General features: G+C 36.0%; 2 protein-coding genes and 1 long non-coding RNA gene across 3 annotated transcripts in view; 2 read left to right on the top strand and 1 right to left on the bottom strand.

Annotated features, from left to right (window-relative positions):
* Positions 1-2,224, top strand: part of cd101 (CD101 molecule) — a 35,397-nt gene extending 33,173 nt beyond the window's left edge. The window contains exons 10-11 of the mRNA XM_065293073.1: positions 1,316-1,705; positions 1,888-2,224. Coding sequence (XP_065149145.1) covers positions 1,316-1,705; positions 1,888-2,084 — 587 coding nt within the window. The 3' untranslated portion in view covers positions 2,085-2,224. The remainder of the gene's footprint in view (positions 1-1,315; positions 1,706-1,887) is intronic.
* Positions 2,225-9,964: 7,740 nt separating this feature from the next.
* LOC135782649 (uncharacterized) lies at positions 9,965-15,861 on the bottom strand. The gene is made up of 2 exons (XM_065293087.2): positions 15,240-15,861; positions 9,965-12,881 (listed from the first exon to the last, which is right to left on the bottom strand). Exons 1-2 carry the CDS (start codon positions 15,313-15,315, stop codon positions 11,431-11,433), a joined length of 1,527 nt encoding a protein of 508 aa, XP_065149159.1. The 5' UTR covers positions 15,316-15,861; the 3' UTR covers positions 9,965-11,430.
* An 8,120-nt stretch (positions 15,862-23,981) lies between these two features.
* Positions 23,982-27,666, top strand: LOC141280835 (uncharacterized). Its single transcript, XR_012335116.1, has 3 exons — positions 23,982-24,118; positions 25,979-26,176; positions 26,606-27,666. It is a non-coding gene; the product is annotated as an uncharacterized lncRNA (long non-coding RNA).

Genomic DNA, 27,666 nt, shown 5'->3' on the forward strand with positions numbered 1-27,666 from the left:
TGTAATGACAGATATAGACACAATTACAGACATAAAAAGCCCAATGCACAAATCTCTTTCTCTGAAGATTATTAAGATAGATGATAGATAGAGGATTAATTTATGCTGGGCAGAGAGTGACAGCGCAGTCTTCTGTCAACAGTGTGTTTTTAAATATTTCATTGCTTTCTGTTCAATTGTTCAAAGTTATTACTGTTTAAAACACATTTGGCATCACATTCATGATTTTATGGTAAAATGACACTTTCCCGTCAATCCACGAGCATTTAAACGAGCAAAACGCCCCCCACTGACGGTTATGTGACGAACCGTCACATTTGACTCACGTCATAACCGTCATCACCAATTCCGAAACCGGCACACCCCTAGCTGCAAGGTGCGTCAAATCCATCGGCTTTGCCAGAGCGTCAATCAGTAAGTTGAAAGAGGCTCAACTTTATGGTAATGAGCTATGACGCGGTTCAGCAGCAAGCAGCGGCAAAATGCCAGCAACCAATCGGAATATAGCCTAGACCAGGGGGTTTCAAACTTTTTGTGTGTGTGGACCACTATTTGTAATCAAGAATTTTCGCGGACCACCTCATAATAAAATATGTCTACACCATGTCCTGAATTTATCTGCACCTCTAAATAGGCTTACTAGCACTAAAACTATAACTGGTCATCACATCAGTACAACAGATTCTTAAAACATATTCTTAAAAAAATATATTATGTTATATTTTATTTTGCCTTTACACGGACCACCTGCAGTACCCTCACGGACCACTAGTGGTCCACGGACCACAGTTTGGGAATGGCCGGCCTAGACGTTCTTCACTGGCTGATTCCGGAGAAACATACGATGTAAACTTTCATTCCTACCAAAACATTAGTTCTCAGAAAACAGACTTCAGAGCAACCAAAGCAACAACAAGCTTCCCCGTACTCCTTGACCGGGCGGCCTGAACTTCTTTGGAAGGTCAAGTTTGCGGCAGTGTGAACGTACGTTAGTTAGCTGATGTGGGATTGAATGAGTCTTATTGGTAATGTCCACTATGGTTTTGGACACTGCTCCAAAAAAAATGTCCTCTCAAATAATGCACCATACAGTATAAAACGATATGGGACGATTTTGTACACAGCTCAATTTTTTCTTTTGTTTTCTTTAGAGATAATGTCATTTGTCGGTTATATAATGTCAAATACTACTTTTCTTGTTAAACAGCCTTTACATCAGGAGCAATGCCTATAATGCTAGATTTTGTGACAGAATCCATTTACAAAATTCATTTTGAATGTGTATGATATATGATGTTGTGTTTTACTTAAACAGAGAGTAAACTGCGTGTGCAGAAGCAAAATCAATGGCTCAACATTACAAGTCTGCAGGCTGAACTTACCATTAACTGTGAGATTGAGTCTTGGTCCAGTAATAAGTCTGCTTTTGAGGTCACCTGGTTCAAAGGTCATGAGCAAAACCAACCAATCATCATCTTCATTGCAAAGCGTGATGGTACTTTACACAATTTAATTAGTGATAAGGATCTGGTGTTTGGACGGCCACGTACCACACACTATACACTGAAAATACCAGCCATCAGCCATTCTGATTTGGGCCAATACTACTGTCAGGTAGATGAGTGGCTGCCTACAATGGCTAACATCTGGAAGAAAGTGGCTTCTGATAAATCTGGGGAGCTCTCTGTTCATGTTCACATCGAAGGTACATTATCTGGAAAGTTTATTGGTATTTTAATTTATCCAAATGCCAGTTGTCTCACAGCTTTTGAGCCAATCAATCTGTGAAGAATTGTATGTGTATTTTATAAGTATTTGCTAACATAATCTTAGGCATCAATACTTTTTTCATGATTAAACAATCTTACATTTTATTTATTTACCCAGGTGAAACTGTAAAACAGACGGATCCTTTAGGACTAGCACTGGGAGTCACCATTCCTCTGATTTGTTTTCTGGCATTGGTCATTATAATACTGTTGAGAAAAGAGTTCAAAAGAAAATCTGATCTAAAAAAGAAGGAGGACTCTCTATGGGCTGAAAACAACCCCCTTAAGCCTGCTGGAGGGGACGTATCTAGCTAATAATCATGCTTTGATCTTTAATTTAATTCAGTTTAATTCTATAGTAGCCTATTTTTAACACACTTTGCATTGTTGTTGCTTTACAAAATACATTTTAGTATAACAGAGTACAAAAAAATGCTACATAAATTATATAAAAACAGAAGATGATAAAATATTAATTATACATTTTAAATAAAAAATATTGAACCCACATAGAGTATATACTGAGTATTTTCAATGTTTTTTGTCTGAATTTATTATCTAACACTTTATAGTACCATGAAAAGTTGAAACTGTACACTCTATCTTTAAGATACAGATTTTAGGCTTTCTCTTAGACTTTCTCATGGTTGGCAGGAAGTTCTTTGAACAGAATTCTGTGGTTGTGGTTTATGCTGAAGTAGATTGAGCTGATCGTACAATGCACAAAAAATGCATTCTTTGCTAAAGCAATGCATAACTAAAACCACTTTACAGTACGGTTAAAGACAGGTCATATGTTTGCTGTGAATTGTGGATTTGCTATACTTTATTTGGTTCTTAAAGCACCACTATGTAATACTGGCTTACGGCTCCACCGTGTGGTTGAAAAGCACAATTTTCTGTTATCATGCACCAATTTTTTTTAAGGGGGCAGAGTGTGCACAGTTCACAGAAATGTGTGCATACACATACATCAAACGAATTACATCAGAGCTTTTTAGTCTTTTTTCATGGCACTTACATTTCTAACAATATGAGCGCCCCTGCCTTCATGCAAAAAACTCCAAAATAAAAGTGTTGACTCACTTTCATATCAAATACTATTCAATCTGAATAATGACATGATTATTGGTATCATATTTAAAACAGAAACAACATGTTTTATTTATTTAAGTTTTGTTTAATGACTTGTTTAATTGTGTCATTAATGCATTTTGCACAACAACTGCATTTTGAAATTAATGTCATTTTAAATCCATAAAGTATATAAACAACGAAAATGACATAAGCTATAGCAACGTGATTGATTTTAATGTTCAATAATGATTTTAAAAAATATGTTTAGATAAAATGATTGGAGGAACGAATTTTTGCATTAAATTTTACATCATATGTGAGCATGTGTGATCCCGCGCCCACGTGAACTCTGGCGAACTTTGGCGTTGTGCCAAGATGAATCTAGAAATTTCTACTAATATAACATCAAGACGGTCACATTTTAAACCATACATTTTCTACACAGAGGAGGTTAACTGCACATTACCGTACCGTAAATGTTGTGAGCGTTTCTTGCACGTTTTAATTCCTCAGATGGCAAAATGCAGCAGCAACATGAAAGTTCGTGAGCACGCTCAAGCTGATGACGTCTGCGCTGTCTGCGCCTGCCACTAGAAAGTAATGTAACATGTTCAAAACACTATCATAACGGCAAAAATCTCTGAAAAGTGACAAGGATGCAGCACAGAATTAACAAAATTGTGCATATTAAACAGATTAAAGGACAAGTTACCGATTGATGGACGCTTGTTTGATTTTCAGGTTGCATGCAAAATCCATTTGCCTCAAAAAACCAAGGGGGCACGTGCCCCCTCAGTTTGAATGGGCATGACGCCTCTGGGCAACACTGTCACAACCACAACCTTAAACATAATGCCATTATTCAGAGCAGGGACGTGCACAGACATTTTGAGGGGCAGGGGCTCAAGTGAAATAAAGGGCATTTCTCTTCTTTTTTTTTTTTTTAAACAAAAAGTATATATATTAACGCGATTCTGACTTTCTTTTAAAAAAAAAAAATATTAAAAAGGTTAATTAATTTTATCTTCCTCAAACTCACGCAATTGTTTAATTTAGAGATGCAGCGATACCGATACTGGTATCGGGTATCGGCCTCGATACCACATTTTCTAAAGTACTCGTACTCGTTAAAAGTCCCCCGATACCAGGGATCGATACCACGGTCTGAGAAATGTCTATGTTTGAGCGGCGTGTAAGGGGTTAATGCCTCTTGTGTTGTCCAAAGAGGCAGAGTTTACAACAAACTGGAAAACTAGTCCCTTGTTTTTTTGTTAAATTATATGACTAAAGCTGTTACCTGTAAATTTAAATCATGTTTTTTATTAAGTACTCGGTATCGGTATCGGCAAGTACTGAAATGCAAGTACTTGTACTCGTACTCGTATTCCAAAAAAGTGGTATCGGCGCATCCCTAGTTTAATTTTCAAAAGATGTCTACAAAATAATCAGTTCACACAGACACCATGGTCTCCTTAGTAGTCTAGGTTTATAGAGCACCAAAGGAAGCCATTACACAATGTGCATGTTTTGAAAACATTAAATTACATTACAATAACATTAATTACAAATTTGTTAAAATGCTAAAAACAAAGTTGTGACTGCTGAGTTAGCGCTACATGCCAATAAATGCTATATCATATGCTAGCGTTTAGCTGATTAGTTGTTAGTTGTTACTCAAAATTTATTTTTGTCTGAGAAGGGCTCAAAATATAAGGTCTGTTTACTAATGTGAGCTTCTGGCATGAGCCTCAGAGCAGAGCTCAACATTATTATTCATGACCCTTTCAAATAGGGCAAAAATAGACCATTTAATTAAAATGTCAAATTCTAGGGTTGTAAATAGACATGTAAAAACGTTTCTGGATAATTTTTGCACTTAATAAAGCAACATACATTCTATGTAATGGTCAAAGAACAATTTAACATATTATGACAACACATCCTATGGCACCTTTAATCTTAGGTTTCATATTTATTAGGGTTACACATGTCAGAAACAACAAATACAGATTAGGCCTATTTTATTTGTATTTTATATTTTACTTTTTTGTGATGTCAGTGAAAATTCAGACTGGGTAAGTAAAATACTGAACCATCAGATTTCTTCCCAATCTACTCCAGCACTCCAGTATTATACTTATTTAACAGCCATTACAAAAAACGCAAACAAAAAAGCTTACTACTGCAGTTAGCAATTATTTTATTGTTTGTGCTTTATTATTTTATGAGCAGTCTGTTTAAACTACATACACTATACTGTTACAAGTTTGCAACTCTTCAGGTTAATATGGGATTGCCATGGAAAAAAATGTCCCTGAATCGTTATGTGTAACACCGTGTCCCATATTTTGTGCATAAAACTGTTAATATAAGAATGCTTTCTTCCTCACACACTTACCGGTAGCTGCCTGCATAATCATGCACATGTTCGCGTCTCGGTCGGGCTGAGCTTTGGCGCTTGAAGCGCGAATGATGCACCACGAGTGTTGACAAACCAATCATAAAGCGCAGTAAGTTAGAGAGGCGGGACTAAGGAAAGGTAAAGCCAAACATATTAGCGATGTGAATTTTGGAGGCGGGACTCATCTGTTAACCGTTTGTGTGCCACAAATAGCGCTATTTTTCTTTATATAAGAGTTTAAATCTCATTTAAATGATTTCTGAATAAATTCATGTTAAATTAAATAAGCAACAAGTAAAAAACACAAGAAACAGACAGACATCAGTTGTTATATGAATAAAGATCATATATATATATTTTTTTTTAAAGCACCCCAGAAAAAAAGGGCACTTTCTCTCCAGGAATAAAAAGGGCAGGTGCTCAAGCCCCCTTTGATGTCTATGTGTGCACGTGCCTGATTCAGAGCACGTCATTGATGCAAAGGCAATGTGAAATTTCTTGGGTGCCAGGGAATGTGAACAACTCGCTCACCGGTTTTAAACCCATGTGCGCATAACAACATCTCTAGTTCACGGAAACCCCAGAGCTGTGCGCATTACAAGCTTTTTACTCGTGTCTTACTCAGGTCTGCTGCAGCACGTGCTTTATGGCCTTGACACAACTTGCAGGCACAAACTGCATTCTCTGGTGCGCTTGTCGACAACACAATGTCTTCTTGTCAATATTAACGTTTTGTTAAGAATTTTAATTTCTGATATTTAAACATTTTGATTATTATAATGGTCTACAAATAGCAGATTTCGTGTTTAAACATTAGGATATTAAAAATTATTGTGGTACTACAGTATAACTTTATGAAAACCATGAAAACATTTTGTCCATGTTTTTTGCAACAAAAGTGGACATGATAGTGCTGTTCATGTATATTAATATAGGTACTTAATTTAGTGAAATTATAATTACATTTCCTGTCTATATCAGCAAAATTAATATCATTATAACTGTTCTTATGCACAAATCAATTTGATTACTTTTAAAACACCTACTGCAAACGGCTAATGATCAAAATGTCCTATGAATGATTGGGTAAAATGTTTTTTACATCTTTTTGTAGCAAATTCCCAACTCTGTAAGGTCCAGTACTTTTTTGTTGGTGAAAAAAAATGTAGTATGTGTTCCTTGGCCTTATTTCAGCAACTTTTTTTTACTAACCAAGCAGAAACATCATTTACTTAAAAATACAAACATTTACACACGTTACTCACATTGTATTTAACACAAACTGCTAAAATAATGTGTTATGTGATATTAGGCTCTAATATGTTTAAAGCATAGGGCTCTATCTTACACCCGGCGCAATGCAGCGCAATGCGCGACGCAAGTGTCTTTCGCTAGTTTCCACCCTAATTTTCACGTTTAGCGCCGCGTTGTTTAAATAGCAAATGCATTTGCGCCCCCTTTTGCGCCCATGGGCGTTCTGGTCTGAAAACGAGGTGTTTTCAGGCGCATTGTTGGCGCGTTGCTGTTTTAAGGCAACTAAAATAGACCACGCCATTGACCAACAAAAACCTGCTCTAAAGTTTAAAGTCAATGGCGCAATGTGTTTTATGTTATTTAAAGAGCGCATTAGTAAAATGCGCCTATACACGGGAGGACAACGCGGGTTTGCTTATCACAAGGTACATGAATGCGCAGCAGCACAAAAATGCTTTTAAATATGAAAGATTAAAGGATTGAATGTAAAAGATTATTATTGAGTCTCTTGGACATAAATTAGGATGATTATGAGACGTTAGAAGACACAAAGAGCTGCTTCACCTGCAGCCTGGTAAGTAAATAAATGCTTTGCTTTGAACAAATGCATCTGTTTTTAAATGTTTTTTTTATGCTACCTCACGGATTTATTGTATATGATGACTCTGTAACTGTGGATATGGTGAGATGAGAAACATTTTTAAGTAATGCTTAAAAAACTCTTTGCTAAAAAAACCGCTGTCCGAAGTGCTTGAAACGTGAGGAGAGCCGTTTGTAAATTCTTTATCTCCTGTTTGTTATTTTTAGAGTACAAACCTTATCTTACATACTTGTAAATTATTTTTTGATGATATTAGATAGCCATACATTTAAAGCAATTACAAGCCTGCTTTTTACTTCCATGACTAAAAGAAAACGGGTTTTAAAAGGTTTTAATAAAAAAATAACAATTTCAATACAAGTGAAAAACAACATAATTATTTAACATTAATCTTAAACTGGGGATCTTCTTCCTCCGCTTAGTTTTTCAGTTTACAAAGTCCGTCATCTAAATAGGGATTAGACATAGCGCCAGAGCAACTGGCTTTTAAAGGGGATCTACCCTTTTCGACCATGCGCTCGGCACAAAAACCATTTTTCCCGTCGTTAAATTAGCAAAAGTGGATTCGGACACGCCCATTTGGACGTTGCGCTATGTGCTTTAGACAATGCACTTAAGATTAAAATAGGGCCCGAGAATTGCCAGTTCAAGTCTCACGGCCGGCAAGTTACAACTTTGAGCAAGGCACCTATAATTGCTCCCCGGGTGCTGGTATAGCTGCTCACTGCTGCGGCTGTGTGTTCACGACTTGCAGTGTGTGTGTTCACAACTCACTGGGATGGGTTAAATGCTGGAATCAGATTGTGTGTTGGATACTTGACAAAGCTTGCAACACATTTACTTTCAGTCCCTTGCCTGGAAATTGACCCAAGCACTGCAGTTTCTCAACAAAGAAAGATTTGCAGATACATTTTAATTGCATTTTAGAACAAGTCACCCCCCAAAAAATTTCTTTGAAATGTAAGATAACCGAGTGACAAAGTCCCCAAACTGGCAACAGTGCAACTGCAACTGAATTTCTGCCAAGCAACACATATTGTAATTAGATTTCTGTTTTTAGCGTGAAAACTTTAATATCTACATTAATTTGAGAATTATGTAGTCAGATTTAGAAAAAGCACTGCTGCATGGGCGGAGTGATTTGCACAACTCTGACTGAACTCTCTGCTCCTCACCAGGGGGCTTCTTGGGTGCTGCAAGCAAATCACTCCGCCCAAGTAGCAGTGCTTCGTCTTCTGAGAATATAGTTCCCAGTTTGTATACAGTTAAAAGATGGCTGTGTCTCATATCACCTTGTTATTTGTACACGCTGTGACTATACAAATTACAACACCTAAATAGGAAAACGTACACGTTATTTTGTCACTTATTTGGAGCAGTATGCTAGCTGGAGCCATTTACTTCCGTCTTTGTGCTAAGCTAGGCTAGCGGTGGGTGCGTCAGACAGACACGGAGATGAGAAAGGCATGTATGGACTACTCTAACTCTGGGGGATACGGTGAATAAGCTAAAGTCCCAAAAAGTCGGCATGTTCCTTTAAGACATGCTCTGCAGAGCAGTTTGTCCATTTAACACTAGGCTACTGTAGAAACACAACGGCGACTTCCATGTAAGTGGACACGCAGTGTATGTATGTAGTGAAGTGGCGTAAAGCCCAAGTGCTCATTGGTTGGTTTCATTTAAACGTGTGAACCAAAATTTGTAGATCACTGCTTGTACTTCATTATGCCACATGTAGATAAAAATGGCTTATTCTAAGGTAATAAAAACAATAAAGTAAGCTCTTTATACACCACTGGTAATATAGTTATGTATATTATATTGCATTTCTTTACAAGAGATCCTTCTAAAAGTTACACAATTAACTTTAACCATTGTATAGTGTTCGATTTTTGTGACGATTTTGATGGAGCGGGTCAAATTGACCCGCATTGAATTCAATGCAGTTCCCTTAATATCACATTATGAAAAACAAGAAGGAATTGGGTATGAACAGGACCATTTTAGTATCAGTATTTGTTACACATTACAAACACTTAATATTAAAAAGCATGATTTTTATAAATACATTTAACCACACTTTTTAACATGTTTGTTTTAACAAATGTTGAAAATAAATTGTTGTAACATTTAACATTTTAAATTTTAACACAACATGTTTTTTAAATAAACATATTAATATTGCTGTGAAATTAAATTAAGCGTTTCTTTTCCTAAACAGGCTCATCTTTTGTGTACATGTTTACATGATTGTGCACACATCAAGCGTGTGGTTTCTGCATTGCATTTTAAACAAACAGTGCTTGTTTTGTGGGGCACAAGCCTATTCAACTTTTCTTTGGGTCTGAATTCATCTGCTTTACATAGTACACTGAAAATAGAAATGATAGTTCACTTTTACTTTTCTGTGAGGAAGTCTTTATCAGTACTGAACATGGTGAAGAAAAGCTTACTTTCCCCTTTTCAGAGTAGTGAAACTCCAACATACATGCAATAAATGTATTTAATTTTTTTCTATAAAGTTTCCTTGGGAAAAAAAGGGTCAAATTGACTCGTAAATATAAAAATAGTAAAAAAGCATTATTTGTTGGCCCCCCTCCATGCTTCATACAATATGTTTCTGTTCAGGCTTGTAACATGAAGAATGACATCACTTTTGTAAGGGTCACCATAGGTCATTGTTCCTCAGACCAGTGTCTCCTCTTCCTGTGACCTATTTGACCCTAGGCTACTCATTATACTGAGACCCACCTCAGGCTAATCATATTTAGACCCCAAACTATGCAGCTTTCACAATGTATGCCAAACTTTTCCCACACATGATTGCAATGAATATATATAATGATAAATTGATACACATAACTGGTAATATTCATATAAATAATACATAATGGTAAAATGATTGATTTACATAATATATAATGGTAAACTGATATTCATGTAGATTGGGATGAAAATAAACTTCTTCACAACAAACACTGAAAACATATATTTAATATGGGTCTGTATTGCTTTGGAACAAAAAATATGCAGGTCAAATTCGTTACAAAATTATTTGGGTACACTTCAAAACATATCAGCGTGTCCAAACTTTGCATGCATGTTCATGGCCATAAATGAGAAAAAGTCACAAAAGTTCAAGATTAAAATCACAGGTTAACTGTTTTTTGGACAGCTTAAAAATCAAAATGGGTTAACATACAGTAATATAAGGGTTAAGCAATAGATATCCAAGTTCAACAAAAGTAAAGATGCACCATATTGTCCATATTTAAATGGTTGTGTATACTTCTGAATTATTTCTTCAATATTTCTCATTATGATTTCACTTTTTATTTTTAAATGTTAATTTCGTTCAATTCAGCAGAATTTATTCATAATGTAATGTTGCAATAGTCAAATTCCAAAAATTCTCTACTTTCAATTACCGGTACATTTAAAGCACTTTATTGGCATGCTTGTTCTGTTACAGTACAGGCAAAGCATTAAACAATTAAAATAAGAATAAAAACAGAAATTAAAATATCACAAAGTTGCTTACGGAAACATTGATTATATTTTGAATAAGAAAAAAATGAATGCAGCCAGGGCCAAATAATGAAAAACAGAATTGATTCAATTATTTCTCAATTTGGTCCTCAGGCTATGCAATCTGTACAGGGAACAGAATTGATTACTGTAGTTCCCCTCCCAAGTCTTCTGGTATGGGACCTAGACCCCAAGAGTAATGTGGCCAGTGAAAATACTGAGTGGCTGGTAACTTTGGGAAACCACTGTAGCTGATGAGCAAAAAAGTAAATGTCAAGCCCTGGTAGGGACTAGGGGTGTCAACAATAATCGATGCGGCAATGCATCGCAATGCGTGGATGCAGCAAAGTGCCATAATCGATTATGTCACTGTTTATTTTCTGGCCTCGAGTGGACAATAAAGTTGTGAAGTTTCAATTACTTCTGGGGGCAAAACAACAACAATCAAGATGGCTGAGGCGGAGAGAGATGTGCGTAAATAAAAAACGCACCCTTTGGGCACATTTTGGATTCTATGAAGTTAATGGGAAACTAGACAAGACTTACGCTGTGTGTAAAATTCTCATCTCCGGTATATATAGTTGTCATTGTCTTAAAGCTGCTAAGCTTCCGTTTTTGTTGAGAATAGTTGCACTTGACTATACTACTTGACTGATTAAAAATTTGCCTTGTTGTGTACAGTAGAATTCTGATGCATCGTAGAATCGAATTGAATTGAATCGTTACCTGGTTAATCGTAATTGAATCGAATTGTGAGAGCAGTGCCAATGCACACCCCTAGTAGGGACACTGCAACAATGTCAATTCTCATGTTTTCCCATGTGTTTCTGAAGGTTATTATTACTTGTAAAACTCTTTTCACACTGATTACATGCATAGGGTTTCTCTCCAGTGTGAACTAACATGTGTTTCTTAAGGTTACTTGTATTTATAAAACCCTTTCCACACTGTTGGCACGTATAAGGTTTCTCTCCAGTGTGAATTCTTAAGTGGGTCTTAAGATTACTTTTATCCGTAAAACTCTTTCCACAGTCATGGCATATGAATGATTTCTCTCCGGTGTGAATTCTCACGTGTCTCATGACGTCTTCTTTACTGGTGAAACCCTTCCCGCACTGATGGCATTTGCAAGCTTTCTCTCCGCTATGAATTTTCATGTGTCTCTTAAGGTGTGCATTATCCGTGAAACCCTTCCCGCACTGACGGCACGTGAATTTTTTTTCTCCGGTGTGCAACTGTAAGTGTTTGGTAAGGCGGCCTTTGTCTGAAAAGCTTTTTTCACACTGATGGCATTTGAAAGGCTTCTCTCCGGTGTGGATTCTCATGTGTTTCTTAAGGTTGCCTTTGTCTGCAAAGCTATTTCCACACTGAAGGCATGCAAAAGGTTTCTCTCCAGTATGAGTTTTAATGTGCATCTCAAGGTTACTCTTAAATTTAAAACTCTTTTCACACTGATTGCATGAAAAAGGTTTCTCGGCAGAATGAATTCTCATGTGAACCCTAAGGGTACTTTCAGATATACAGCACTTTCCGCAATTGTGGCATATGAAAGGTGTCTCTTCAGTGTGCATTCTCATGTGTGTCTTAAGGTAACGTTCATCTGCAAAACTCTTTCCACACTGATGGCATGAGGGAAGTTTCTCTCCAGTGTGAATTCTCATGTGTGTCTTAAGGTAACGTTTGCTTGAAAAACTCTTTTCACACTGATGGCATGTGAAAATATTCTCTCCACTGTGAATTTTCATGTGTACCTTAAGGTTCACTTCTCGTGTGAAACTGTTTCCACATTGATGACACGTAAAAGGTTTCTCTCCGGTGTGAATTGTCATGTGCATCATTTGGCTTGATTTATTGGTGAAGCTCTTCCCGCACTGTTGGCACGTGAAAGGTTTCTCTCCAGTGTGCGTTCTGATGTGTCTCTTGAGGTTACCTTTCTCTATAAAACTCTTTTCACATTGATGGCATTTGAAAGGTTTCTCTCCGCTGTGAATTTTCATGTGTCCTTCAAGGACTGCTTTAATGGCGAAGCCCTTCCCACACAGACGGCATGTAAAAGTCTTCTTCTCAGCGTGGGTTTTCATGTGATCTGCAAGGTGTCCAGCTTTTGAGAAACTCTTTTCACACTCGGTGCAACTGAAAGACATTTTGGCTTCTGTTTTTTTATGTGAAACTTTCTGTATTGTTTTTACACGATGTTTCTTGTCAACTTCATTCAGCTCATCTTGACTGCCCTCTCTCACTTCCATAGTATCTAAAATAAACATTGTAAATAAAATCGTCAGTTCAAGGGTGACAAAACAAAGTAAATGCCAACTGAAAACATATGCAAAAAGTAAATATAGAGCTACATACTGTAACTAAGCATATAAGAAATACAATTAACCCTTTAACTGTCACCCCCTCTTTTGAGTGGGGGGTGAAAAGGTGATCTGCACGTTCAAATTACTATAACTCTTGCATTCTTCGGTCTAGGAGCAAAATCTTGGTCTCTTTTTACAGAAGACAATTTATAGTTTTACACTGAAGTGTTTGAAGTTGTGAATATTAAATGACAAAATATTTATACCTTTTTAAAATGATTTGAAATAATAAAAATAATGCAATAAAGTATATACTCTCTAATCAAATGTATATAAAAATAAAATAAAATGTACTCACAAAACAATAAAGACACAAATCTCAACTAGTTCTGAACCAAATTTCAAGTTAAAATAACAAAAAGATGAAGTTTCTGTCACACTTTTAGTGGTTTTACCAACCAAGGCCACTAGGTGTCAACGGTTAGTTGCATATCTTGTCACAAGTTAATAAATTACTGTCTCTGCATTGTTTTTAATGCAAAAAGGTTTAGACATATGAAAACTATATTCTTAGAGCTTTCCAACGATATATAGGTTGTCAAGATTTTTGAAGATTCATAGTTTCATTTTGAAGAATATTAGAATTATGAATATATACAAATTCATATATACTCCTAGAAGGTCAGTGACAATTAACAAAATGACTGTCACTAAGGAATTTCCATCATCAAATGGCCTATAAATATGAAAACTACATTCCTAGATCTGTCCAACAATATATAGTTCAAGATTATTTCAAGTTTATAGGGTATTAGTGTTATAAATATATAATCATTCATATGTATTCCTATGGGGTGAGTGACATTTAACAAAGTGACTGTCTCTATACAAATTCTATCATCAAATGGCCTTAAAATATAAAAACTACATTCTTAGAGCTTTTCAACAATATATAGTTTGTCAAGGTTATTTCAGGTTAATAGGAGATTTACAAATAAATATGTAATAACACCTTGGGCCTACCTGTTGGCTTGCAACATTTTAGAAAATGACTCTTACTACATAACTTTTTTATTTAAAATGGTGTTGAAATATGTACTAGTAAACTCAGAGGTGATTCAGCAAACAGACATATCGCCCCCTTGTGGTGGGTGAATACATGCATGACTAAATAGAAGTTTTTTGTCTGTTTGAAAATTGGATGAAGAGCGAGTGAATCTATAGAGTGAATTTTGTGCCATAATTAAACAAACAAATCCAGCATGTTACAAACAAACATTTGTGAGAAGATCTGCATGGTCACATTTATGAGAAAATCAAGCTAAGAGAATCTCTGCTGCAAAACACAGCACATATTTGTTATATATTTTTTACACATTTTCTCTAAAATCGCCTTTTTCTATTTGCAAAGCGTTTTCTGTTTGTTTGCGAGTTGAGTTTTCCCTTTGCAAAGTAGAGTTTATTTTCAACATGCTGGATTTGTCTGTTGAATTATGGCACAAAAGTCACTCCATATGAATCTCCCACATTCTTTTGTGGTCGTAAACTCTAATCTTGATGTGTTGCCAAGGTCTCAAAGGCTTTGTTCTGCTTCTGAGGTGTAGTGTTACACACCCCAGTGCTTGTTGAGTGAGGGTCTGTAATTATTTTTACGAAATAAACTTGTTATTGTGTGTGTGATCTGGCTCAATCGTTACATTCTTACTGTAAAGTAATAGTTCTGTAATTACAGAAGCCTGATGGTGTTATGAAGGAATTGGTAAGTACATGGTTACTTTGAATTGTTATGGCATAATAACACATTGATCAAAGAGACTAATCAAGTCATGGTAATAGTTAGATGGTAAAATGTAAAATTGTATCTATAAATTAATTTCACAGAAACTACATGATATCATGGCTGTAAAATAAAGTATTACCTATTCCCATTTAATTTCAGCTGTGTTGATAAACCCATAAAGTCTCCTTCTAGTGATGCTCAGTGTTGTTTCATTGTAATTAAATAGAAATAAATGAGGTAATCAGGGCTGTAAAATGCAGACTCACCTATTTCCACTCAGTTTATTAATGACCATCTGCTATGTGAAATTGGCTTCCATATGCTGTAATTGTTTAGTTTTTATGCTGCAGATCTTTAAGTGTTATTTTCATTCAATCTATTGCAGATTACAGATATAAGGTTATTACTATTATTTGCATGCATCTCAATGCAAATTTTCCTGATCTGACTACAGCTGCTTTATATATTGAATTGTTTGGATAAGTCCTCAGTCATTAATAATAAAGATTAAAAAAAGACAGAAACCAACCTCTTTGTTCCTCTGCACTTTCAGTTTCCATCCTGCATGGTTCTGAATCTCTCATGTTCTCAAGTTTCTCTCCCATCAACTCCAACAACAGTCTGTTATGAAGATTTCAGCTGGATTCTTTCTCCTGCTGGTTTGTTGGTTAATTTATTGGTTAATGGCTCTGGGAGGAGCTTCAGTGAAGGCATGAATCGCTGTGTGGGCATGAACTGAAGATGTTAGGAAAACATTGTCATTAAAACATTCATACAATGATCATATGTTTGAGGCTCTTTAATGTGTCTAATGTTCTTATTGTTCTGTGTTCTTATGTTTTTGGTTTATTTTGAGAGATCAATATTCACCTGCTTATTTCTCTTAATCAGAAAACTACTTCTAAATGTAACTCTCATGTTATGCTGAGACTGACTGCAGGTTATTAATGTTTAGGGTCTTGTGTTGTTTAGTAGTGGTGCACTTTACATTAATATGCATTCAAAGAAATCAATATAAACAACTTGTTGAACTGAACTCATGCACTGAACTCATGCACTACCAATAAAAGAATCAACCCCAAATATAATAAAATGTATTTGCACCCAAAATATAATAAAATGTATTTGCACCCAAAATATAATAAAATGTATTTGCACCCCTGTATTTCTTTTCATGATTTTATATTTCCTTTGGTGTGTAAGTGTGTGTTAGAACATGTTAAGGATATGCAAAAGGTACAAATCCCAAAGTCTTCAATTTCACGTAACACTTTCAAATGGGGCCAAAACCACAAAAAAAATTATAAATATAAAAATTTTCCGTGATCGATCGCCAATGCCACGTTCGAGTGCTCAAGTACTCATGCCCATCCCTACTTATCACACATTCAGCCAGTTACAGGCTGATGCCGAGGCAGCAATAAGTTACACAACTGATATTTGGACATCTAACATAATGTCAGTAAACCTGACTAAGACTGAAAGCACTTTAATTTGAGATCAGTTCAAATGAAAGATGATCATGTAAATTAATGCAGTTTGGGTTTAAGTACAATGTTTAATCTGTATACATTTCTTTGTTCTGATGGACACGAAGGAAGATATTTTGAGAAATGTTGGTATCCAAACTGAAATAATAATACTATGGTAGTGAAGGGCTCATGAACGGTTTGGTTGCAAACATTTCTGAAAATATCTTCTTTCGTATTCATTAGAAAAAAAAATATACAGGTTTGTAACAACATGAGATTGAGAAGACAAGAGCTTTCATTTTTGAGTGACCATAACTTTAAAGAAAAGTGGATTTTTGTTTGTAGCTTATAAACTGTAAATTATAGAAAATTGTTATCAGCAAAAAAAAAAACGGTGACACCTACAGAAAAATAGAAATCGGTCAAGAATATTGCAATCGGTGCATCTTTACTTTGTATGAAGTATTTATATAATTTGGAGAAGCCATGCAGAGTCGATATGTTAAGGATGTTTTTTGAGCAGTTAACCCATGGGGACTTAAAGGTTCTCTAAGCGAATTCACGCGTTTTAGACCACAAAACATTTTTTGTTACATACAGCAAACATCTCCTCACTATCTGCTTGCTGCCTGTCCGCAGATCAAGCTGTAAAAAAACGCGATCTCTGTAGACAGCCAAGCCTCCACAAACTTCAATATAAACACATGGCCAAACCTGCACCAAGAAACAAAACAAAGTGTTCCAGCCAATAAACGCCAAGAAGGATTTGGGGGTTGGGTTTGCGCGTGTTCATGAAAGCACGGAAGGGAGGGGGAGGGGAGGAGTTAACTACGCTCAGTTTGTTTGAAAAACACATTTCAAAAATCAACGCACCGATTCGCTTAGAGAGCCTTTAATTGTCTAAATTGTGTGCATTTGTCAGCATTTAATTAAATTTTTCAAGTGGTGATTTTGTATTTTGCCTGATGCCTTTGTTTTTTTCCAATTTACAGGCATCACCATAATGAATGAGATGAAAAGAGGAACTATTAGCTTGGAATAATAGGGCTTCTTAACAGCTCTATTAATACGAATGGACCTGTTGTTATTACTGTCAGAGCTATTGATATTAATGAAACACAAACATTTCAAGATAATCAAATGTAGCCTGGTTTTTCAACAGCCCTATTAACACTTTCCCCTCATTAACACTCATATTCTGATTATTTCATGTTTACACTTATAGAGCGATTGCAAGGAAAATAAAATATACATTTTTACAAATACAAATGATCTATGTGGTGTTTTTGGAGATATCCTGAACTTTTTTTTCCAATTTACAACAAAAATTCTTCAAGTATACCATTAACTTGCATATGAAATATTACATTCTTCTGGGGAAAACAATCACTTTAAAATGATTAAATGTTTAAGCAGTGTTTGGACAATATATCCAGCAGGGGGCCATAGAGATCCATTCATTTTTTCCTGTATGTGACAAACTGCTCGTTTGACAACTTTTGTGATAGATTTTGTGATTATATATACATTTTATAAAATACATTAAAATAAATAATCTTTCAAACGTTAGATTTTTTGTTGTTTTGATATGTTTCGGAGTGCCTATTTTTACAAATTGCCATAGAAATGTCACATAAAACAAGCGTACAAGATGCTGGAGACAAGACTTATACAGAATGTAGATATTAGTATGTGTATGTGCATTTTGTTGTGCACCTAAATAACTTTTAGGAGAAATCATCATCTCATAACAAAGCTTAACCTCTATGTTTATACTCGACGCGTCCGCACGGGGCGCGTTGGTGCGCGCGACAAAAATGACGTCAACGCGGAGTGGGCGGTCGCGCGCGTTCCTCATTCCCCGCATCCGAAAATGACCGAACTCGAGGCGATTCTGTCCGAGCAGGCAAGCCTGTGACGTATCTCTTTGATCAATCCAAGCAAAACAATGTATATATCTGACACTCTGTAAATAAAGTATGGAAACTTTGCAGTTTAAAACACGAATTCTTTTACATGATTCAGAATGTTTGGCTTATTTTTGTATTGAATGAACCTCTAGACGAGGAATAAAATACAAACCTTAAGATATCTGTACTGTTTACATATTTAAAAGATTGTTGTTTTATTCATGTTCTCATATTTATATATCAAACTCTGATGTTAAAAGCACCAGGGTTGTTCCCATAGATATATACACTAGATGTCGCCTTGGGGCTCTGAGCATGCGTCAAAACCGCCGCCATCTTAGAACAGGGGTCTTGTCATTGGAAGTATCTAGGTAAAGCAGCTATCTCCGCCTGTACTTCGAATTCATGAACGGTGCCGGACTTTTGTGCTGCGCATGGATGAAAGGGCTACTAGCACTATGCATTACAGTTAGAAAAAGTAAATTTTCATAAAATTAAAACTTTTGTTTTTTCCTGGACTAAACGCTAAATACATGTCTGACTGTTGAAACGAACCAAAAGAAAACAAAGAAAATCGCGTTCATGACGATTTATGGTGATTTTATTTCGGTTACACCATTGCCTACAATGACGCTGATGCGGGATTCCCCTGTTTCAAGATGGCGGCTCTAGTTGACGCATTCGGTCCAATGAACTGCCGTAGGCAAGGCGACATCTAGTGTATATATCTATGGGTTGTTCCAGCGGACGACTTCTTCTATCCTCTTCTTTGAGTTTGTTTTTGACTTTATTGCTCGCGTCGCCCCCTGGTGGTTCAAAAAATAGTGACACAGCGCGACGTTTCTGACTTATTAAAATAAATATGAAATCAGAAAAATATTAATTTATTTTAGAAAATATGTAGATGTAGATTATACTATTCAACAGTATATCAAATTAATCAACCTTAGAAATATACGCAACATAAAAAGAATAATATTAACACAACACAAAATTTTTTTTCTGATAAATACACTTTTATTTAATAAAGGTTTTAATTGTTTCTTTTAGATGATCCAGCCATTATATGCAGCCGTTGCAGACGCGCAATGACTCTTGGGATATCCTCGGCTGTTAAGGGTCCATTAGTTCTATCCTTAAAAGCGATACCTTTGAATTGGGACACAGCCATAAAAACCGTTCTCGAATCAGTGTAGCCTGGGGCATGTTCAATCTCACACCGGTGCGCAACGTTTTGCTACGGTTTCCGGGTTGAACGACATGTTTCCTGGAAACGGTGTGCAACGGAATGCAACAGGTTTTAGAAGCGTTTTCTCTTGTTTGGTGGGTGTGTCAGAAATGTCAGCCCAATCAGCGGCAAGATGTATAAAACCACGCGATAGTAAAGAGACAGCTCTCTCAATGGGTTCAAGTTGGAATGTTGTCTTTCATTTTGGACAGCAAGGTCAGTGATTGTAACATCGAGGGTATTTTACAGTATTAAACACACATTTATAACGATTTCATCAGGCTTTAGAAACATTTAAAAAAGAACACAAAGAATGGCCTCTCAGCTACCGTAGTTGCAACTCTTGCGTCATCACAACAGGGTGTTCAATGCATCACCGTTTCTGTTTAATAAACGTTGTGCAACGTTTTGTCGGGGCTGAACGCAGCCCTGCTGTTGCAAATGTCCCTGTCCTGTTCAGTAAACGCATGCGCAGACGCGTTCCATACAAGCTGTTCTCAAATCAGTGAACCGGGAATTCCAGTATGTGTGCTGCTGGAATATAAACAGAGAGCGCCTTTGTGATAACTAATGAAATATTTGAAAACTACAATACTAATTTCTCGCTAGAAATGCAATTAAAATGTGTACAAAGTGAAAATATACATTTATTTACACAAAATTTGTGCTACAGGCGCTTTCTTGGCCGCCATTTTATTTTTTCGAACTCGACCAGGCTCGACCGCTCGACCAATCACATTCCCCATGTAGTACAAGCAAAAGCACTGAGAATTTGTGGAGGAGCAAAGAGATCTACGCCACTTAATGCTTTGTTAATTGAAATGGGGGAGACTACACTAGAGCTCCGACGGAATAAATTATTCCTGTTTTATTGGACAAAGTTAAGAAGTTATAATTGTGTTAACCCAGCTAGGATTTAATTAGAGGAGCACTGGGAACTTCAGGAAAGGGATGGAAATAAAAAAGAGAGTAGGAAGACGTCAATAGGTAAGGAAGCTCAGAATACAGGAGTGAACGATATCATGATCGCACCAGTAATTATTTGGCCTCCAGTACCTCCATGGTTACTGCCAGTTCCTAAAGTGGACCTAAGTATTTTAGAGCAAATAAAGGAGTATGAAGGTAACCCTGTGGATATGGTGTTTAAGCATTTAAAGGAGAGCTGGCCCGAGTATGTGCAGATATTTACGGATGGTTCAATGAATTTAAGAAGTAAGAGAACAGCAATAGGAATAGACCAATTTAGAGTAGACGTCACAGTTACGTCACTGCAAGCTGCGCGCGGAATGCGGTTGCAGAAAAACAGTGGAAATGAATTAGACACGAGTGAAAAGAGCAAGATAACTCACTGGAAAATGTCCTGTTGTGCTGTTAAGTGTCAGAATAAGAATGCCAAAAAATATGGCTTTCATTTTTATAGAATACCATCGTCAAAGACATCATTTGAAGATAAATGTAGGTGTTTATGATTACAATAAGCCCTTAAACGGACAGAATGGAGCAAGGAAATCATCTGGAAATCTTTTAATAATTAGAATAGAAAATAAGTAGAGAAGATGTCCGGTGTTCTGTCGAAGTCTGTTCCCTCCATGTGTTTCTTATAGCGTTTTTATCATGTTACAATTATAATTTATTAAGGAAGAAATAATAGAAAACAGGAAAATTATGAAATATTTAATAAACGCTATTATATATAATACATGATAGTATTGCTTTTACATGTACTTTAGCGATTCAGACTGTAAAAATATTTGATTTTGCAAAAAAGAACAATACATATACACAGTGTTGGGCAAGTTACTTCCAAAGTGTAATACATTATATATTACAAATTACTGTCATTTGAAAGTAATTAGTTACATTACAATATTACTGACTCTGAACTGTAATGAGTTACACTACTTTTGCGTTACTTTTGAGTTACTTTCATCAAAATAACAGAAGTATGACTAGGCATTATAAAATGTTAAAATGCAGTTTATTGATGCTTATAAATCTAGAAGTTATTTGTTGGCCCTCGAGCTTTGAATAGGCACAGAATATGGCAAAAAAACAGTAACAATGACTGTCAGAGTCATAAACATGGACAAATGATCTGGTAAAAGTCTGGTAAATTATAGTAGACATACCAAACACAATAAAGCTAGAGCCCACTGTAATGCAAACTATAGACTAATAACATGGCAAGACACGCAACCTCTTTTCATTTCTATTCTTTAATTCACTTTTAATAAAGATTCACAGCACAAACCTGGCATGCATTGGGTTGACACAACTTATCAAAAAGTGCTATTGGAGGATCAGGCCTCAAGGAAAACAGCTCATTTCAGTACAATATAAGGATTACTGTAGACTAACATATAAAACATAGACAAACAGAGGAACACTGCTTTTTGCCAAACATTGCATATACAGTAGGCTCCCATACAAAGGCTGGTAAAAACTTTAAACAGTGATGTTTAAATGTACTATTTAAATAACCATGTTTAAGTCTACATTAATGTTATGTTGTAGTTTAGGTTGCTGTTTGTAATAAAACTGTAGATAGCATAGGAATAGCCTAGCAATCTATTATGCATATGGACTGTAACCATAGCAACGTTAGCTTACCTTATCATTGCTGGTGTGGTGAAATGGATTTTACTGGCAAGATTTTTAAAAGTCTCTTTACTTCTGAGGTTCAAGCAGCACAGGAGACCGATAGAAACGTTCTGTTGCTTTTTGCTCTCATTCGCAGAATTTTGCGTGTGCGGCGCTACCGGACCTGATTGCGACCACTTTAGTCAATGCTTATACAGCCGCGGACTTCCCAGATTCGGCTCTTTAAGAAACGCGTCAAATACAAAATTAAAGTAAAAATGAACATGCTGCATACAGCACCTGGAAACAGACATACGTTGCGTCCCAAACCGCCCACTTCCATACTATATAGTAGGCAAAGAGTACGAGAGATAGGGCTTTTCGCCTACTATATAGTATGGAAGTATGCTGTTTGGGACGCAGCCATTACTATTTTACCCGCAGCTTTTTCCTGTGTGGATGCTGGTCACGCGCATTGGTCAAAAATAAAAAAATTAAAATAACACGTCTATTTTTGAAATGCATTGTTGTAACGCGCTCGTTACTAAGACTGTAACGAGTAAAATATTACCAAAATTTTATTAGTAATGCGTTATATTACTGCGTTACAGCAAAAACTAATATATTACTGTAATATATTATATTTTGTAATGCGTTACTCCCAACACTGCATATACATTACATACATGCATATCAGTAGCCAAGCCATTTAAACTTTTTATCTATCTAAAAAAATAAACGTAATGTGATTAAAACGCTATAAGAAACATTGCACTAAAGCAGGGGTGTCAAACTCAAGGCCCGCGGGCCAAATCCGGCCCGCCCCCTCATTTCATCTGGCCCGCGAGAGTTTACAAATTATGTTAATTATGTGGCCCGCAAGAGTTTACAGATTATTTTAATGTTATTATAAGTTTTATTTTTTGCAGGTATATCCTACATTGATTTTATTAGCAGCCACCAAAACTAATTTTTGTCCCGCCAAAGTCTTTTTGTAATGTAATTATAGTGATAATGTTTATGATTGCATGAGAAAGAACGAGCAGTGCCCCGCACGCGCACACTACTAGAGTGGGCGTGTCTGAATGCGAACGCTGCAGCCTCCGGAAGTCGCATATCCAGGCTGCATACGTCATCAAGACTGTCTTGTTTCAGAATATTAACAATTATAAAGTAAAATATTATTCTTTGTTTATAGTAAATTGTTGTAATATGCGTATGACTTGCGAATGTAATGGTGAGTTAACTTGAATAAACCAGGCTTGATGACGCTGCCTATGCGACCTCCGCAGGCTGCAGCCTTTGGAAACGGACAGTATCTGCTCGTTCTTTCTCTCCCTCTCTCGCGCACGCTCACGCGGATCCAGCGAGAAAATGTTTTCCGTCTCGTGTACAGAAATGTTTCGCGATATCCAGCTGGGATTAGTTTACAACGCGTCTATTCCCGCTAAATACGCGAACTAATGACTCATCTGAACCGATTACGTTCAATAAACGATTGAAACTATTGATCTGTAGGCAGCCTACAACACTGAACTCACGAGACGTCAGTCAGTCAGACACTCAAACCCAGGTAAAAACAATCACAGCTTTTTTGTAAAGAGGGCAAGAAATGACAAGCCAGAGTATATGTGTCTAATAAATGCATAGGCCTATTGTGGTGGAGATTGTAAAACTCTTTATTAGTATCTTAAAATGCCACTCATTTTCTTACCTGCACAATGAAGGATAACAGAACATTTTGAGTGCACTCACATACTACATGTGTTTTTGTTACCACAATTATTTTTAAAATAATCTATTCTGTACTCTATACACTTTGTCATTATTTGCCTGGGCTTCTACTTTCATAGCTAGATATTAATTGAGGTATTTAAAAAAACCAATAGTAAGCAAATGCAGAGAAAACTATGCAATGTACAGTAATAAAAGAGTTGATACATTCATATAGTCATTCAAATACAACCGGCCCTTTGAGATTAACCGTAATGCTGATGTGGCCCGGGATGAAATTGAGTTTGACACCCCTGCTTTATACGTTTTGGTGATAAACACGTGAATGCTGACATTAACATTTTCCTCTTGAGCCTATTTTTTCTTTGACTGATAAACTCTACTGCTTTTGAAAATAAAAGAAAACCCTGATAAAAGTCAGTAGACTGGAATGAACTGAAAATCAAACCAGGGATGACTGTGAGGCTGCCCTTCGTCGTGCTCTGTAAGGCATTTTGTTTTTAGATGCTTTGTCATATTTGTGGTATTACCACGGTGGCATATTTTTGTTGTTGTTGACAAATATCTCATCACTAGCAGATAGCGTGTGTCTGATATCTGAAAAATGCATGTGGAGGTGGTTGAAAAGCTCTTCAGAAAGACCTTTTTTTAAATACTTTAGCTTGAATAGTGACAATTTTACATTTAAAAAAATTGTAAATGATGTGGACATTTTGATTATTATATAGACCAGTTTAGAGTAGACGTCACAGTTACATCACTGCAAGCTGCGCGCGCAATGCGGTTGCAGAAAAACAGTGGAAATGAATTAGACACGAGTGAAAAGAGCAAGATAACTCACTAGAAAATGTCCGGTTGTGCTGTTAAGTGTCAGAATAAGAATGCCAAAAAAGATGGCTTTCATTTTTATAGAATACCATCGTCGAAGACACCATTTGAAGATAAACGTAGGTGTTTATGATTACAATAAGCCCTTAAACGGACAGAATGGAGCGAGGAAATCATCTGGAAATCTTTTAATAATTAGAATAGAAAATAAGTAGAGAAGATGTCCGGTGTTCTGTCGAAGTCTGTTCCCTCCATGTGTTTCTTATAGCGTTTTTATCACGTTACAATTATAATTTATTCAGAATAAATGTTTTTTTATACTGAAAAAGCAATAATAGAATTTTTTTTAATATTTCATAATTTTTTCGTTTTCTATTATTTCTTTTTTTTCCCTTATATCTTAGCTTATGTCTTCTTCCTGTTTGTTCTAAATTTATTATGTTTACATACTTAATAAATATATAAATATAGCACACACACACATATGATGTAAAGTGTTATTAATATATAAACAGGCCTTTTTAATGTATGTTTAAACATAATACTTTTATAATAGTTTTAGAACAAACACGTAAGATAAATATAAGGAAGAAATAATAGAAAACAGGAAAATTATGAAATATTTAATAAACGCTATTATATATAATACATGATAGTATTGCTTTTATATGTACTTTAGCGATTCAGACTGTAAAAATAATTGATTTAGCAAAAAAGAACAATACATATATTTTACATACATGCATATCAGTAGCCAAGCCATTGAAACTTTTTTTTATTAAAAAATAAACGTAACGTGATTAAAACGCTATAAGAAACATTGGACTAAAGGGAAACATAGGGGAATCAGACTTCGACAGAACACCGGATCCATAAAAATCACGGTTTAATGCTAAAACACTTCACAACCCTACTGCGGAGCAGTCACTTTCTGCAACCAGTTTGGCTCCGCCCACAAAAAACTTCCTCTCTGTTTGCAAACACGAAATTGGTCTATACAAACAGAAAATCGGCCAAACATATTGGCCAAGAAAATCGGCATCATATATCAGCCATTGGCTGCCCTGATTTCTAAATATCAGCATTAGCAAAAAAAAAAAAACATATCGGTCGACATCTACACTGTAAAAAATACTTTGCTGCCTTAAAATTTTTTGTTGAATCAACTCAGATTTACAAGTAATTTCAACTTACTTTTATGATCTTGACTAGAGATGAGTTGTTATAACTACAGGTGAGTTGTTATAACTCATAAAATGTGTGACAATAGTTGAGACTCATCTAAACATAAATAACACACAGTCAATCTCAGCATAACAATAGTGTTAAAGTTTAAAGTACCACCCCCAAACGAAAATATATAAAAGCAGGTCGGTAAATGTTTATCACTCATAAAAAACAAATACTGTTGTGTGTAACAGCAAATGGTCTCAAACTGGTGATAGTATGAATGTTTTAATGACAATGTTTACCTGAATGTTTACCTCCCTAACATCTCCAATTCATGCCCGCACAGCGAAAGTGATTCACGCCTTCACTGAAGCTCCTCCCACAGCCAATCACCAATAAATTCTGGAGACAAACCAGCAGGAGAAAGAATCAAGCTGAAATCTTCATGACAGACTGTTGCTGGAGTTGATGGGAGAGAAACTTGAGAACATGAGAGATTCAGAATCATGCCCGATGAAAACTGAAAGTGCAGAGGAACAAAGAGGTTGGTTTCTGTTTTTCAATCTTCATTATTGACGGCTGAGAACTTATAAATCTTTTCAATTCAATAGATTAACCGATTGTGATCAAATTTAAAAAATGAACAGTAATAAATGTTAATAAAAATAACCTTGTTTAGCTGTAATGTGCAATAGATTCATTCAGTGGGATTGCATTTATATGCATGGTAAACAACACTTTCATTCAAAGCGACTACTGTGTATTAAGTTATGTGTTTCCTGAAGTTAAACCATGACCTTGGTTTAGAAAGTCCATTTGTCTACCTGAAAGTATATAGGACCAGGAATTGATATAAGAATGGCAAAATTTACATTTTACACAGAACAGAGATACATATTGCTTTTTCAATTATTATTCACTTGTTCAGTCATCCCTGAATTGAGCTGTTTAATAAATGACTGTGTTCATTTAGATACATTGGAAGTTGATGAGAAGCATCAACATGTGAAAGTACAGCGTGAAGCCAGGATGTCTTTCAATTCTTCGGAGAGTGGAACGAGTTTCCAAAAAGTTGGACAGCTTCCTGATCACATGAGGACCCGCAATAAGACGACGACTTTCACATGTCGACAGTGTGGAAAGAGTTATACAAATAAAGCTAATCTTAAGAGACACATGAAAATTCACACTGGAGAGGAAAATTTGACGTGCCAACAGTGTGGAAAGAGTTTTGCGAATATGATGTACCTTCAGATGCACATGAGAGTGCACACTGGAGATAAACTCTCCACATGCAGCCAGTGTGGAAAGGATTTTATTTGTAAAAGAACCCTTAAGGTGCACATGAGAATTCACACGGGAGAAAAACCATTTCAATGCCCTGTTTGTGAAAAGGGTTTTACAGATGAAGGTACCCTTAAGGCCCACAAAAGAATTCACACTGGAGAGAAACCTTTCACATGCCAACAGTGTGGAAAGAGTTTTACAAACAGAAGTAATCACAGGAGACACATGAGAATTCACACTGGAGAGAAACCGTTCACGTGCCAACAGTGTGGAAGGAGTTTCTCTATTAGTACGCACCTTGTGAGGCATACCAAAGTTCACTGGGGAGAAACCTTTCCTGTACCAACAGTGTGAAAGTGTGTTCTCGTGAGGTACCTAATAGTTCACACTGGTTTTGTAGGAAAGACTTTTACTGTGTTAGTACAGCTGAGAAACACCATAGCATTGGAGAGAGAGAGTTTCAGCTTATAAATAAATCTGCAGTATCATATAAAAAAGCACAGTGAGCATCATCTAATTTTATTTAGAGAGAGAATGGTTTAGTTAACTTTTAAGTTGTCATATGTCAAAGTTTTTACTTATTTAACAAAACAAATGTAGTGTTCTGAAACTTAGACATGCTGCTTAATGTACACGACTGTATGTGAGAATTCTTTAAATATTACTGTACATAATTAAATGCTCTACAAGAGATATAACCGTTGTGATTAAGACCATCTTGGATTGCAAATAAATAAAGTCACCTTT

Source organism: Paramisgurnus dabryanus, chromosome 15 (genome assembly GCF_030506205.2).
Source record: "Paramisgurnus dabryanus chromosome 15, PD_genome_1.1, whole genome shotgun sequence".
Lineage (NCBI taxonomy): Eukaryota > Metazoa > Chordata > Actinopteri > Cypriniformes > Cobitidae > Paramisgurnus > Paramisgurnus dabryanus.

Coding starts and splice junctions, on each gene's coding strand:
- LOC135782649 (XM_065293087.2), bottom strand. CDS start 15,315: ATGGGAGAGAAACTTGAGAACATGAGAGATTCAGAACCATGCAGGATG. Junction 12,882..15,239: donor AAGTGCAGAGGAACAAAGAG/GTTGGTTTCTGT, acceptor TGTTTATTTTAG/ATACTATGGAAGTGAGAGAG.